Here is a 16,055-nt window from a genome sequence, read left to right as displayed (position 1 = left end):
GGAGGCAGCTCCAGGGTGACTCAGAGCAGAGGGGGAACATCCTCTTCTCTTGCACAGACTGCTGAGGATGAGCCCTGGGGATATTTGTCTTTCTGTGCTCCCAGTGCCCATGGCCAGGGCAAGCCCCATTTGTCACCCAGCAGAATCCCCCCGATCCATCCTCCTTTCCTTTACTCCTTCCTGAGGATGCCCATCCTGTTGGGTGCATGGTGACGCAGCAGGAGCTGCAGGCAGGACAGGTGTCCCTCCATCTGGGAGTTGTGTGGATGTCCTTGTCCCTGACAGGGAGAGGCTTAGGAGATGAGGGAATAAAGATCCCCTGTCCTGTAAACACACATCCAGGATGTCACTCTGGTTTTTTAAGATTTTCTAAGCCTTCTGATGTTGACATTCTTGTAGCGAACTTTCTCACACACTTTCTGTAAATAACTCATTGTTTTGCATTCCTTTATGGAAGAAGAGAAAGTTGATGGACTGTTGGTTTGTCCAGTGTCATTGGAGAGGTGGCACTGTCACCCTCCAATGCACTGTCACTCTTGGAACACTATAAATGTTGGAGTCAGAAAATAAACTTCCCTTTTTCTTCACCTTGAGAACAGCAGTGTGCACTTGTGTTCTTTCGTGTCCTATAACAACACCAGGGTGGTGCTTGCATTGGCAGGTGCATCTTCCATCACTCCCAGTGTGTGTCCCCAGGGTCTGTTGGCATTTTCCAGCATCCTGGGGGGTGTAGGTGGGGGTCTGTGTGTTACTGCCCATCCAGTGGGCTCTCAGTACCACCCACCAGAGTGTGTGATGCTTCAGAGCTGTTGGTGCTTAAAATCAAGCACAGCACCAACCTGGCAGGCATGTGTGATGTGGAATGTGAACATGGGTGGTACTTGTGTCTCTGCAGCAGAGCTCTGTCCATGCATTCCTGGCTTTAGGATATGGCTCTTTGTGACCTCCTCGATGGTGAGCCCTCCTGCCATGTGCTGGGGGAATGCTTGGGATGCTCTGGGAGCAATGGAGCACATGTGGGCATTGCTCTGGAAGCAGCTTTTGACTCCAAGTGGAGCTGAGCTTACAGCCAGGCTTGGTGCTGGCTGAAGGGGTGGCACTGGGGCTGGGACAGTGACAGCTGTCACTGTGCTCAGATGGTTTGTGTAGGAGTAATGGGGGCAGGACGGTGGGGATGGATGGAGAGCAGAGATCTCTGCAGCCAGGTCTGGAACTTGGGGTTTATTGCAAAGGGCCTGGGTGCAGGGCCCTGCTGGGAGCTGCCAAACACAGCTCAGAGCAGGGCCCAGAGAAGAGAGGGGGAGAGAGGATGAGAGGGTGAGAGAGTAGGAGGGTAAGAGAGCAAAAGGGGTGAGAGAATAAACAGGGTAAGAGAGCGAGGTTCTCGTTACAATACCATAAATCTTCTTCTGTGCTGAATATTCTCATTCTTACTATCCAATCTAGTACAAGATACAAATCTTACAGCATGTACATACAGCCTATAAGAATCACTACATTATCACACTGTGTTACATTTTAAACCCTAAAAACTCCTCTTTGGGCCCCTTCTGCCAAGCTGTAGGGTCTGCTCTGACCCTTGGGCCTGTCTGCAAGCAGAGGGTGTTGTTCCATCAAAAGGGGATCACCTTCAGCTGGCCACACCATTGTTTTCCAGTTGTTCAGTAACTGAGGGATCTCAAAGCTTGCTTTCATTTCAATCTCACTTACAGTTTCCATATTCTCAAAATCTTTTGCCAGACAATCATATTTATAAGGCTTTCCTGTTTCATCTTCCCCAGCAGTTTGGAGCCGTGGTGACACCGGCCAGGGGAGGGACTGGGCTGCCTGGTGGCACTGGCACACAGGAAGGATTTAAAAGAGCTCATGGCCAAACCCTGCCCCTGGCTCCGGGGAGGTGTGGGAGGGTTGGATGTGCTCCTGTACCCAGCTCTGCCCAAGCCTGAGCTGTGCTCTGGCTCTCCATGCTGCACTGACACTGCTGAAGGGATTGGGAGAGGCTGTGTGCACCTGCTGGGAGCAAACTGCAGAATTTTGGAAGCAAAAAGCTTCAAGTTAAAAATGCAGGGACTGTGCAGCCTCAGCCGGTCCCAGCACACAGGGAGCCAGTGGCACCAGGACAGTGACTGTCCCTGGGCTGGGCACTGCTGAGGCACCTCAAACCATGGGGCAGGAAGGTATTGAGGGGCTGGAGCATGTCCAGAGAAGGGAACAGAGCTGGGGAAGGGTCTGGAGCACCAGGAGGGGCTGAGGGAGCTGGGGCAGCTCAGCCTGGAGAAAAGGAGGCTCAGGAGGAACCTTCTTAACTCTCTACAGCTCCCTGACAGGAGGGTGGGGCCAGGTGAGGGTCACTCTTTTTTCCCAGATTATCAAGTGGAAATGGCCTCGAGCTGCTCCAGGGAAGGTTTAGGTTGGATATTAAGCAAAATGTCTTCATGGAGGGGTTGTCACAGCCAGGAACAGGCTGTGCAGGGCAGTGGTGGAGTCACCATCACTGGAGGGATTTAAATGGACCAGCCCATCCCCAGGCTGGAGCTTTGGCCGTGCCCCAGCCTCACTGTGCCAGCAGCTCCTGGCCTCAGTGGCTGTGCCACAGAGGGGCACAATTTCAGACTTTAGGGCACAGTTTTCTGTGCCCATGGAGTGAAGGGTAAGAGCAGCACCATGGCTGCTCTTCCTTGTTAGGGTGAGATTTTCACCAGAATTGGGGGAGCTCTCTGATCACAAAGGTAGCCATGAATGGGATAACTGTGTGGGAGTGAGTTACCTGTTGTAGTGAGGTAGAAAAATCATAAAGAAAGGCTTCATAAAATCAAACCTTCCCTCTTAAAATCAGTGGCTGGCATTGTCAGGCTCTTTCCAAGTTCCTATGTGAAAGCAATCCTGGTGTGAGCAGTTTGTTAACATAACAATCTGTTCCTGGGTGAAAGACAACTTGTACCTGTATAAACTGTTTTTACACCTTAGATAGAAAAATGAAAAGTATCTCTCACAAACTTTTCCTGTATGTACACGCTGGGGATTTGAGTGTGTTTGAGACCAATCAATAGAGGGTAACAATTTGTTACTGACGAATAAATAATTAACAAGAAAGCTACTGACCAATTGGAGTCACACACGAGGTCTGTAAAACTGTATATAAAGGAGTTATGTGAATAAAGAGGGGGATTTTTCCACCATGAAGAAAATGGAGTCCATGTGATTTATTCCATTAGTTACCCAGGCAAAAAGTGCCACAAGTGGTGGCAAGGCTGAAAGCTGAGTTCTGCAGATGATTCCACCCAAGTCAGTCACTGTAGGGTGGAAAGACAATTTTAGGGGGTAGGATGGATATTTTATCTGGCATATTTCTAAGTAAGAGGGCTCTCTCTGGAGTCTGTAGTGGCTGTCTCTCTGCAGAATGCAGAGGGGCCATGGGGTGGTGTGTAACTGCAATCATCATGAGATGAGCAGAGGCAGTCCAGTTTTAATAAATCTCCATTCCACTGGCTTCTTCTCTCTTGTAAAGATGGAGTGAGAGGAAACTTTCCCAACCTGTTAATTTTCCATTTCCCTCCATCGTGTAACTGCTTTGGATGATAATCTTTTAAATGTCTCCTTATGTGCAGGACTGTAATTTTTCCTTCCCTTGAGAGCTTGCAGCCCCCGCCTTGCTGGGACAGGAGGTGTTTTCATCTCTGGTGACAATGACACACATGCTTCTGCAGACAAGGACAACCCCTCATTTGCCTGCTGTGACTTTACTAGTTCTGCTGTCTTATCTGTTTGCTCCCACCTTTCCTGCACTCTGCAGCACTCCTTTTATTTCCCCATCACAGCATCCCTTGTGTTTACCATCATGGCATCCCTTATGTTCTCCTGACATGGCATTCCTCATGTTTTTTCCCATTGCAGCATCTCTCACTTCCTAGTGCAGCTTTCCTCGTGTTTCCCACTGCAGCTTCCCTCCTGCTTTCTCCCGTGGCAGCATTCCTTGTGTTTCCTGTGACAGCATCCCTCATGTTTCCCATGACAGCATCCCTCGTGTTTTCCCATCATGGCATCGCCCAGGCTTTCTCCTGTGGCAGCATTCCTTGTGTTTCCCATGGCAGCATCCTTCATGTTTTCCTGTCACAGCATCCCTCGTGCTTTCCCATGGCAGCATCCCTCTTGCTTTCCTAGTCCAGCATTCTTTGTGTTTCCCATGGCAGCATTCCTTGTGTTTTCCCATCACAACATTCCTGGTGTTTTCCTATCACAGCATCCCTCATGTTTTCCCAGTCCAGCATCCCTTGTGTTTCCCATCACAGCATCCCTCATTTTTCCCATTATAGCATCCCTCTTGTTTTCCCATCACAGCATCCCTCTTGTTTTCCCAGTCCAGCATTCATTGTGCTTTCCCAGTCTAATATTCCTTGGGTTTCCCAGTCCAATATTCCTTGGGTTTCCCAGTCCAATATTCCTTGGGTTTCCCCATGGCAGCATTCCTTTTGTTTTCCCATCACAGCATTCCTTGTGTTTCCCATCACAGAATCCCTCATTTTTCTCATGATAGCATCCCTCTTGTTTTCCCAGTCCAATATTCCTTGTGCTTTCCCATGGCAGCATTCCTTGTGTTTCCCATCACAGCATCCCTCATCTTTTCCCATCACAGCATTCCCTGTGTTTCCCAGTCCAGCATCCCTCATGTTTTCCATCACAGCATTCCCTGTGTTTCCCAGTCCAGCATCCCTCATGTTTTCCATCATTTCCCTGCCTCATGCTTTCCCACCCCAGATTCCCATGGTGGAATCCCACAGATTCCCCCAGAATCCCACAGATTCCCATGGTGGAATCTGTGCTGTTTCCCATTCCTGCTCCTTGCAGAGCTGGTGAGCTCACACAGGGTGCCCTGGGAGCTCCCCCTCCTTGGCTGTGGGGTGTCCTTGGCTGTGTCCATGCTGTGCCATGGCTGCTGTGGTGTTTTGGCCATCCCTCCCAGCTGGATGTGGCTGTTCTCTGCTCTCCCAGAGTCCTGGGGGCTTGGAATGGCAGTGCCTGGGGCGTTCCCCACTCTGCCCCAGCTCCTTGGAGCAGGTCAGCACAGGAGAAGGGGAAGGTTCCTCACAGGAGCTCTGAAATAGGGCTGGGAGCTCTGCAGGAAGCCCTGGCTGATGCCTCTCTCTCTCCGTGTTGTTTCAGGCCAAGGACAGTGATGATGATGATGAAGTCACCGTCAGTGTGGACCGGGACCGTTTCATGGATGAGTTCTTTGAGCAGGTGAGAGCTTTGTTCCTCCAGTGTGGCTTTGAGGCTGCTTCAGACCTTTCTGCTGGCACCAGGGTGGGTTGTGGATGCCCCAGGCTCCCTGTGCCCACTGGGGATGGGGATGAAGGTCCTGGTGCTGCTCAGCTGATGCTCAGGGTTGTGCTGAGTGCTGAACATCCTTGCACACCTGAGGCTGTGCTGCCCTGTGGATGTTTCCCTGCTCCTCCAGAACCCAGGCCATGGGAGCAGGGAAGCCTCACACCCAGCTCTCAGGCCTTTCCCCAGAGCACCTCTGCAGAGCAGAGCAGCAGTCTCTGCATGGATCATGGATTTAATTTTGTGCCTCCTGTTCCCAAACAAGAGGTTGTCTTCTGGCATGTGGGTGGCTGTAAGATCTGCTTGCTGATTTTTAGCACACCCTTAGCATGGCATGTGTGTGGGGGGTGTTAAAATGGATCTGTGCAGGCAATGGAGTGGGAACTGGGATAAATCTGATGTGCAGGTGGAGGAAGATGAGCAAAGGAGTGGTGTGAGCCCAAGGAGAAGGCTGAGTTAGAGGGTGAGCAGCCTGGCAGGTGGAGAGCACAGGAGAGGTTTCCCCTCTTGGGCAGTGCTGGTGTCTTGCTGTAGCACAGAAGGACAGGGAAAATGCCAGAATGGATCTTTGGGAAAATGTGAAATGGGGGGTGAGGATCAAATTGGGCATTTCTGGAGCTTTTTTGTGGAGCAAGGAGCCATGGGAGACTGAGCCATCACCAGCCTGGCTTGTGCAGTCTCAGCAGTGCTCTGCCAGTGGCACAGAGTCTGGGGATCATTCTGCTGCTGATTTATATAAATCCCAGAAGTTTCTCAGTGTATCACAAAGAATCCAGGACATACAGTCTGTATTACACTGCTGTGACTCAGAGCTGGCTGGTGGGATGAAGAAGGGCTGATTCCACAGTTCCAAACTGGAAAATATTTATCCAGGAGGATGTTTGCTGTGATTCAGACATGTCATGGCTGCTTTGGAATAGGGTATAATAATCCCTTCACTTTCCAAGAGTCCAGGTTCTGTCACAGACCACCTGTCTTGTTGTCTCACTTCACAGGTGGAAGAAATTCGAGGCTTCATTGATAAAATCTCGGAGAATGTGGAAGAAGTGAAAAGGAAGCACAGTGCCATTCTGGCTTCCCCCAACCCCGATGAAAGTGAGTGGGCCCCGTGTGTCCTGTGTGCCCTGGTGGGTGGCTGGGGCCAGGCACAGTCTCCTGGGTCTGCAGGTAGTGCTGAGGGAGGGCTTGGGCTGGCCTGGTGACTGAGTGGTGGCTTTGAGAGCTGGAGAGGTGGTGAGAGCCCAGTGAGGGGATTTCTACAAGGCTGGGGCAGTGTGGAGGCTGGCAAGAGCAGTGGCTGTTTCTGTGCTGGTTGTCTTGCCCTGGGCTGCCTGGGAAAGAGGAGTGGATCCTTATCCCAAAGAGTGGATAAAGCAGAACAGACCAAGTGTCACCTGCTTGGGCCCACAAATGTCACAGCTCCTGTTTGAGCCAGAGGTGGCAGCTGGAACCATGCATCTCTGTCCTGGGGACAATTTATTGCTGTCTGGTCAAAGAGTTTATCCCTTCCAGATCTCTCCCTTCCAGAGAAAAGGTTTGCTGCCAGGAGCTGGAGCTGGGGATTTGAGCACCCAAAGGGTGTCAGCATTTGGGTGTCTGGGGGATCTGGCAGTGTTAGAACTGTGCATGCTGTGGTCCCCAGAGCTGGCTGGGGGGTGGTGAGGTCAGCAGAGGCTTTCCAGCTCCAGTGTCTGCGCAGCCCTTACTGTGGAATGGCTGGATCTGAGGGCTGAGCCCTGCAGGGTGTGTTGGAGCCTGCCCAGGCTCACCTGCTGAGGGACAGCCCTGGAACAGCTCTGTTGCCCCAAGCTCCACCCTCAGGGTGACACTGAGCCCAGGTGGGTCCCCTCTGTCCCCCTCCATCATCATGCTGGTGTCACTGGGGTGTTGGATGCTCCAGGCCACTGTAGCCCTCATTTTGGCAGAGGTGTTGCTTCCATGGGCTGAGCACTACTTGTGTAATTTATAGAGGCTGGAAAGGTGAGACCAGGTCTCCCTCTGCTCATCTACCCTCTTCCCATCCATTTCTCACTTGCCAGTGCAATTCCATGCCTGCTTGTGGAGTTCTGCTTGGAGGTCCCAGTAGGGTCCCCACACACACATTACCCTTCATCCATGTCAAATCAGTGGATGTTGTAATTACTTTAAAGGAATGGCTCTCCTAAATTATCTCAGGCTCCCCTCTCCTGGCAGCTGCTCCTCAGCTAAAATTTCCTTGGCCAAGCCTGGAATTGAGGGATTTTCTCAAGGGAGTTCCTATGTCTCAGGCTGTTGCTCAATCATCCTCCAGGCCCTGTGCTCTCACTGTGAGATGTTGCAGTGTTCCTGCTGCTCTGCTCCTGTCTGCTGCACTGGCATGGGGTTCACTTGGGGCTGCAAAGGCCACTCATGGCCTAAAAGCACAATCATCTATTTAAAAAGTCTGAGATCTGCAGTGAACAAGATGTGCTGACATTCCCATGACTTCCAGAAGCATCCAGGACCTTGGAAGTGCTCCTGGTTTTACAGCATTCTTTTGCCTTGGTATTGTGGAGAATTGAGTTTGTTCATCAAGAATTGTTTGGACAGGAAGAGAGGAGCCACACATTGATCTGAAATCAGTGATTTGTGGCATTGTGGTGTGCTCAGGAGGTGTGGTAGGGCTCAGCAGTGGACAGACTCAGAATCACAGAGTGCTTTGGGTTGGAAGGGAGCTTCAGAGATCATCCATGGGCAGGGACACCTTAAATCTACACCAGTGGACCATTTGCTCCAAGCCCTGTCCAATGTGCTCTTGAGCACTTCCACATCTTCTCTGGGCAGCCTTTGCCAGCCCCTCCTCACCCTCACAGTCTGACATTCCTTCCCCATGTCCAATCTGACCCCACTGCCCCTTGTCTCAGCCCTTGCACCATTCTGGTGGCCACCTCTGCTCTGCCAGGGCATTGTCTGTGCTGGCAGCCTCACCCCCACCCTCCTGTCCTCCTGAGCCCACAGAGAGCCTGCTCATTAATGCAGATTGGTAACCCAGGGCTGTGAATTTATTGAGATTAATTTGGAAATTCAGAAACACGTTCCCACAAGGCATGGCAGCGGGATGGAGACAAAGGACACCAAAATGTAGGTTGTGAGAGGCTAATTCTGGGATGTGCTCACTGGGGTTTGCTGTTTTAACAGGGCAGGGAGTGACACCTGGGATGGACATCAGGGCAAGATGTTGCTCCCTGCAGGGATTTGGGATGCTGGAACAGCACCCTGCTTATTCTTAGTGATCTCCAAGTACTTTAGCATCATGTGGAAGATGCAATGAGGGGAAATGTTCCTACAGGAAATAAGAGAATGTCACGGACTTCTCATCCTTGTCTGGAGGCACATGTGCTGTGCAGCATGGGTTGGTGTGGGTGTAGCTTTTCCATCACAGATAAAAACTCCTTCAACACCACCAGCAGGTCCCTCCTGGAGCTGGAGGACTTTGGGATGGGGCTTTAGATGGAGCAGAGCTGGGCTGGTGGTCTGGGAAATGTTTGGGCAGTGCTTGGGGTTGCTCTTGCAGGGATGGATGCAGACGTGTGTGGTGGCTGCTGGTGAGTAGGTGCATTCTCAGGGTCAGTGATGGGAGAGAGGGACTCTGTGACCGTGTTCACAGGGGTCTCAGGTTGAGGGAAGAGATGAGGATCTGACTCCATGTCTCAGAAGGCTTGATTTATTATTTTATGATGTATATTACATTAAAACTATACTAAAAGAATAGAAGAAAGGATTTCATCAGAAGGCTGGCTAAGAATAGAAAAGCAAAGAATGATAACAAAGGTTTGTGGCTCGGACTCTCAGTCCGAGACAGCCAGACTGTGATTGGCCATTAATTGGAAACCTCCAACATGGGCCAATCACAGATGCACCTGTTGCATTCCACAGCAGCAGATAACCAATGTTTGCATTTGTTCCTGAGGCCTCCCAGCTTCTCAGGAGAAAAAACTCTAAGGAAAGGATTTTCCATAAAAGATGTCTGCGACAGGACTCCATGGGCACAATCCCACTGGAATCTGCTTTTTAGGTGGCTGTGCTCAGGCAGATACAGCCCCTTGGTGTTCTTTGTTTGCAGGATCAGGTGAGGTTCAGTGTCTGTGTGAGACCTGGATTTGTGTCTGTGTGAGACCTGGACCTGCCCAGCGTGCGGAGGTGCAGGATCCATGGAGGGGCTCATCCTTCCCTTCCTGCTGATCCCTCTCCTGGCTGCACAGACTGCTTTTGGATCTGCCTTGCCCCTGCTGCCAGGGTTTATTTTGGAGCCCAGTGGGTGGGGAGCTGGCTGGCTTTGCTCTGAGGCAGGGAGGTGACAGCCTGTGGTTCCAGCAGGTTCAGTCTGGCTGAGGGGCACTGGAGGGTCTCCCCACCCAGTGGGCAGGGTCTTGGTGGGACTGGGTGGGCTTGGAAACCTGAGGGGCTGTGTTCCTCCTTGGGCTGGGGCCATCACACCAGGTTTAAGTCACAGCTCCTGGTAAACCCATTCCTAAAATCCTTTCTGGTGAGTGCTGCGGCTGCTCCTGGCACTGCCATCAGCTGCTCCTGCTTGGTGCATGGTGCAGGCCACATCCCAGAGGAGGTGGCCAATGCCACAAATCACTGATTTCAGATCAATGTGTGGCTCCTCTCTTCCTGTCCAAACAATTCTTGATGAACAAACTCAATTCTCCACAATACCAAAGCAAAGGAACGCTGTAAAACAAAAGCAGGAGCACTTCCAAGGTCCTGGATGCTTCTGGAAGTCATGGGAATGTCAGCACATCTTGTTCACTGCAGATCTCAGACTTTTTAAATAGATGATTGTGCTTTTAGGCCATGAGTGGCCTTTGCAGCCCTAAGTGAGCCCCATGCCAGTGCAGCAGCCAGGAGCAGAGCAGCAGGAACACTGCAACATCTCACAGCCAGCAAGCAATGAAATCACATTTGCTGTTTCCCTGGAGTGGTCAGGAGGGGTTCTGTGCCATTCCTCTTCTCTGAGCACGGCATCCCTCCAGTGGCAGTGCTCCTGTGTCTCCAGCACTGGGTTATGTAACACAGCTGTCTGCTCCATGAATTGCCTCTGGGAACTGAAATCTTCAGATCCCAACTTGTGTCTCTCAGCCTGTCAGCTCAGCCCATCTCTGCAGGCTTTGGGAGGCCCAGTAAATACTTCAGACCTGGGAGCAGGTCCATTCCAAGCTGCACCAGCACAGAAGGGGAGGTTCACTTCCATGGGGGCTTGACTTCCAGCTTCATCATTTTAGCTGTGCAGGCTCAGAGTGGTGGTGTTCAACACCAGGGCACAGGTGACTTTGTTCAGCCTTTCTGGCTGCTGGGAGCTCCTTGGAGAGTGGCCCCTGTTATTCCTAGCAGACCATTTTCTGGTGGAGAGATGTGTCAGGTAGGCAAGGAGACAAACTGTAGCTGTTCACCTCTGTCTGATGCTGTTGAGGTGTGGTGGTGTTCACAGGGGTCTGAGGATGAGGGAAGAGATGAGGATCTGACTCCATGTTTCAGAAAGCTGATTTATTATTTTATGATATATATTACATTAAAACTATACTAAAAGAATAGATGAAAGGATTTCATCAGAAGGGTGGCTAAGAATAGAAAAAGAATGATAACAAACGCTTGTGGCTCAGACTCTCTGTCCAAGCCAGCTGACTGTGATTGGCCATTAATTACAAACAACCACATGAGATGCCCCAGTCTGTGCTGGCCCTGGGAATTGCCCTGATCCATTTGCAGGACTTTGCCCTTGGCCTAGCTGGCTGTCAGGTTTTGGAGTGGCTTTGATGGACATTAAATTGTGAGGCCTAGGGAGGCTGGATGGTTCCCACAGCTCCTGCAGTGGGACTGAGGACACAGCAGTGCCCTGGTGATGTCCTGGTCCTCAGCAGGGTGGGCAGGGCATGGTGTGGCAGCAGAGCACAGCAGAGCAGCCACCCAAGGGACAGTGAGAGTGTGGCTCTCGGCATCTCTGTATCCCGCTTCCCCTCTCCAGGCAGTCCCAAGGGAGTGTTCTCAGCTGTCCTGTGTGTAATGTAGAGACTGGAGGGGTGTTTGCTGCAGGTATGGGGGTTCCTCTGCCCACTGGGGGTGTCCAGGATCTCCCAAAGTGTCTGCCACCCCTCACTGGGCCTGGCCATCCCCAGCAGTGTGGTGCTGATGCCACCCCTGGCCCTTCTGGCAGTGCCTCACTGAGCTTGGGTTGCCTCAGGTGGCTCTGTCCTGCCCCTGTGTCACACAGATGCTTTGTCACCCTTGCAGACACTGCTCCAGCTCCTTCTTGGAGCAGTTTTGTCTCTCCTGCCTGTAATCCTTGTTGAAGGGCCTCTCTAGGACATACCCTCCAGTGACCTTCTCATTTCCAGCCTGAGTCTCTTTACAATCGATTTACACACCAATGTCAGCCCAGGAACAAATACATTTGCTTAAGGAGCTGTTTGCCCTTCTGGCTTCATCCTGGCAGGTCACCACAGCAGCTCAGGTGTTTTGTGTGAGCTTTGCCCAACCCCAGCCTTCCCAGGCCCCTGCACCTGCCCCAGCTCTGGTTTTAATGAGGTGGATACCCCAGGTTTTGACCCAACTGCTGCTCAGTGTTTTTTGAGCTTTTCAGGCTGAGTTTCCCTTCACTTTCCCTGTGGGATCTGGGATCTGTCTGTGTGGGATGGGCTGGGGTTCCTTGTGTTTGGGTGTGGGTGCTGTGCTTGGGCAGCCTCAGGCAATGTGTGTTTGAGGGACATGGGCACAGCGAGGGCTGGCAGGTCCTGGTGACTCAGCTGTGCATCACCCTGTGGGCACAGCTGTCCTGGGAGTGACCAGTCAGCCCTCCCCATGGTCTGTGGGAACAGGCTGGCAAAATGCCACCCTTCAGCCCTAAACCAGCCCAGTTCCTCCTGGCACTGCCCAGTGGGTGCCATGGGGTGCAGGGAGAATGGGGGTGAGCATGGGCTGGGAATGCTCAGGGCAGGGTGCCAGGGGTACCTGGGCTGTGAATTTAGGGATGCTCATGCCATGGGTGTGTGGATGCTCATGCCATGGTGCCAGGGGTGCCTGGGCTGTGAATTTAGGGATGCTCATGCCATGGGTGTGTGGATGCTCAGGCCATGGTGCCAGGGATGCCTGGGCTGTGAATTTAGGGATGCTCATGCCATGGGTGTGGGGCTACTCATGCCATGGGGGTGCCAGGGATGCCTGGGCTGTGAGTTTGGGATGCTCAGGCCATGAGTGTGGGGATCTCATGCCATGGGGGTGCCAGAGGAGCCTGGGCCATGAATTTAGGGATGCTCAGGCCTTGGGTGTCGGGATGTTCTTGCAATGGGTGCCAGGGATGCCTTGGCTGTGAATTTAGGGATGCTCAGGGCATGGGTGTGGGGATGCTGGTGCCATGAGTGCCAGGGATGCTCAGGCCATGGAAGCAGGGGTGTTCCTGCTGTTCCTCACCTTCCCTTTGCCACCACCTGCCTGAGGCTCCCACAGCCATGTCGTGCCCAGCGTGGTGGCACCCACTGCCAGCCCCTGAGTGCTACCCACAGGAACTGGACACATGGACTGCTGGAAAAATCCCAGCTTTACAGAGACAGGGCAACTGAGAGGTGTTTAAAAAGATTTTATTCCATTTTCAGTCTTGTTGAAGGGTGAGACATAAGAGATGTAAAACTCAACATCATTCTATCAGAAGCCAACCAATTTCCTGGTTACAATATCTTATAAGAGGTTTTTCAGCCTCTTAGCTTTTGCCGCACAATGCTGCTAATTCTTCTAACACCAATCACCTATATTTTTACTCCATGTGGTCTTGCTACAATGGATCTTTCATAGTTCTAATTCTCTAAAATATCTAAAATATGTTCTTTTTTTGCAAGGCCATAGTTTGAAACTTGCTGAAACTTGTTTCTAGTTCCATCTCTCTCTCAACAATATCATCTCTATTCCATGTCCTTCCTAAGCCAGCACTCTCAGTTGCCCTGTCTCTGTAAAGCTGGGATTTTTCCAGAAATGCACTTCCTGTGCAGTGAGGCTACCTGGGACACCTCTGTCCTCTCTTCCTGTGCCCCTGTGGCTTTTTCTTTTGTTTCCCCTGAATATCTTATCCCAGGTGATGTTCCCTTTTACCGTGCAGTTCTCCTGCCCCATGATCATCAATATCCCTGATCACCAGCACCATTGATCCACCACTCTGAGTGCAGTTAATATCAATTAACTGGAGTCTGATTCATGGCAACATGTTAATAAAGAATCAAAATCTGCTGCTCTGTAATTATTTAGGGTTTAATTTAGCCCAAAGTGATGCTGGCTGGGGCTGTGTACAAATCACGAACGGGATGGGGTGGCTGTGGAACGTGCCTTGAGCTGTTTGATTTTCCAGCATCAGTCTCAAAACATGGTTATGACAATGGGAAGTTGCTACCAGCTCACATCCCAGGCAGCAGACCAAGAACTCAATTTTACAACTCACTTTATAAGTTTTTTGACCAACCACTCAAAGCAAAAGCACATTGACAGTAGTTCTATCCAACCACTATAAGCACATGTACCTTTGGGTAAAACAATGCTTGCTTATTTTGAATACAATACCTGCTTGTATTAAAACACAATGCACAGAGCTCCATTATTAAGTGTCAACCTAATATCTTGCTAGATACAGTTTTCTGTAGCTTAGAGAGTTATTCTAGACAAGCGTTAATACACAGACCATTGTTCTATTTGTCCTTGCTTTCCTACGGTTTAAATAATTTTTCTGCTGACCAATCTCATGGCTGCTGCTTAGCTCTGATCACAGTTCTGGTGTCTCTGGGGCCTGCCTTTTGCAGCTTTCCCAAAACCCTCTGATTTTGTGGATTCCCACACCAAAGGTTTAGTGGCACTCCTGGAACTTGTGCTGTTGCTGCTGCTGGAAAACTTTATCTCCTTTGGGCAGCACTGCCCATTGCACCCCAGAGCCTGTGGTGTGATGGGCAGTGAGGAGGTGACCATGGAGCAGGAGCCCATCCTTGGTGTGCCTGAGGTGCTGCTGCTCCCATCTCAGTGCAGGGGGACCCATGGCTCCTTGGCTCAGTGTGACAGCGGCAGTGTCACAGTGCTCAGTGCCTGTTGTGTGTGCTGGGATGGAGAGGGAGCTCTGGAGGGGAGGGCACACGAGGCCATCACTGCCCTGAGCCTGTGGCGCCCTTGTCTCTCTCTGCTGGTTCATGCTGTGTGTGTGACTTTGTAGGGGGACACAGTATGGGAAATGAAGGAGGTATAGAATGTAATCTTATCCCCCAAAGAGTTGCAGCTGGACCAATTACTAAAGATTAGGAGCAGGCCTGATGTTAACAGGCCACACCTGTAGCCAATAAGAGCAGTGGTATAAAAGAGTGGATTGGTGGGATTTGGTGTCAGTTGGTTGCTGCAAGGACCAGGAACAGGCAGTGCTTAGAGGAGCTGACTGTGAGAAATATTGAGAAGGTGTGAAACTCTGGTGGTATGGAATCCTTGCACTATAATGATAGTGGAACTATTGATATATAAGATGACAGAACTTTTGCTATATAAGACAACAACATTGCCCCCACTCCTGTGGTGGTTTCGAGCCCTGGCTGGGATCCACGTGGCTGGGTGGGTGAGCTGCGCTGGCTGCTCAGGGAATCTCTTGGCCCTCTCCTGAGTCTTTGCATCCAGGGAGGAAAGAGAGAAAGGAGCCAAAATGTGGGGGGATATTGCAGCTGTGCCCCTTGCTGTTTGGACTGGCAGAGCTCAGCTCTCCTAGCCATCACTGGATGCATGGGCTGGGGCATGTGGTGTCCTCAGGCTGTCCTTGCCTCTTCCTGCTGGATTTGGAGTAGTTCCCAGCTGTGTACCAAGGGGAGAAGAAGAGGCTGAGATCCCTGTGTAGCCCCCAGGAGCCCTGCCCTGGTGGGCAGTGGTGTTGTCCCCAGCAGGTGGGATGCTGGGTGGCATTGGTGGCATCAGTGGCACTGCTTTGGGTGATGGTGTTTGCAGGGGTCCCAGGATGAGGGAAGAGATGAGGATCTGACTCCATGTTTCAGAAGGCTTGATTTATTGTTTTATGATATATATTATATTAAAACTGTACTAAAAGAATAGAAGAAAGGATTTCATCAGCAGGCTAGCTAGGAATAGAATAGGAAAGAATGATAACAAAGGCTTGTGGCTTGGACAGAGAGTCCAAGCCAGCTGATTGTGATTGGCCATTAATCAGAAACAACCACATGAGCCAACCACAGATGCACCTGTTGCATTCCACAGCAGCAGATAACCATTGTTTACATTTTGTTCCTGAGGCTTCTCAGGAGAAAAAATCCTAAGAGAAGGATTTTACATGAAAAGATGTCTGCGACACTCTGTGGCTTCCTGGGGGCTGCCTGTGCCTGCAGAGAGGGGCAGGGACCCCCAGGGTGGGGAGGATGCTCTGCAGCAAACCCCCTCCAGCCCCAGCAGTGTTCCTTCTGCAGCTGCTCCTGCTGAGTCCTTGTCTTGGTGCTGGCACTGGGATAATCCCTTCTCTGCAGAAATGGGTTTAGCAGGGCTGAGCTGAGCAAGCCCTAAATCCTTTTACTCTTTCCTGAGATTATTCTGACGTGTGGGAGAGTGCTGCTTTCTAGGCATGCTGAGAGCAGGAGCAGCAGGGTCTGCTCAGTGGAGCTGGGCAGCAGCACAGGCAGCAGGAGGAGGGTGGCCAGAAGTCCTGGCATCTCAGGGACCCCAGCATCACCCATGTGGGTGCACCAGGAGCTCCTGCCTTG

At 51.3% G+C, this 16,055-nt stretch overlaps 1 protein-coding gene across 1 annotated transcript in view; it reads left to right on the top strand.

Annotated features, from left to right (window-relative positions):
• Positions 1 to 16,055, top strand: part of STX1A (syntaxin 1A) — a 71,064-nt gene that overhangs the window by 14,555 nt on the left and 40,454 nt on the right. The window contains exons 2-3 of the mRNA XM_005491754.4: positions 5,161 to 5,238; positions 6,318 to 6,417. Of these exons, the coding sequence (XP_005491811.2) occupies positions 5,161 to 5,238; positions 6,318 to 6,417 (178 nt within the window). The remainder of the gene's footprint in view (positions 1 to 5,160; positions 5,239 to 6,317; positions 6,418 to 16,055) is intronic.

This window comes from Zonotrichia albicollis, chromosome 22, assembly GCF_047830755.1.
Source record: "Zonotrichia albicollis isolate bZonAlb1 chromosome 22, bZonAlb1.hap1, whole genome shotgun sequence".
NCBI classification, from domain to species: domain Eukaryota; kingdom Metazoa; phylum Chordata; class Aves; order Passeriformes; family Passerellidae; genus Zonotrichia; species Zonotrichia albicollis.
This window is presented reverse-complemented; position numbering and strand designations above follow the sequence as displayed.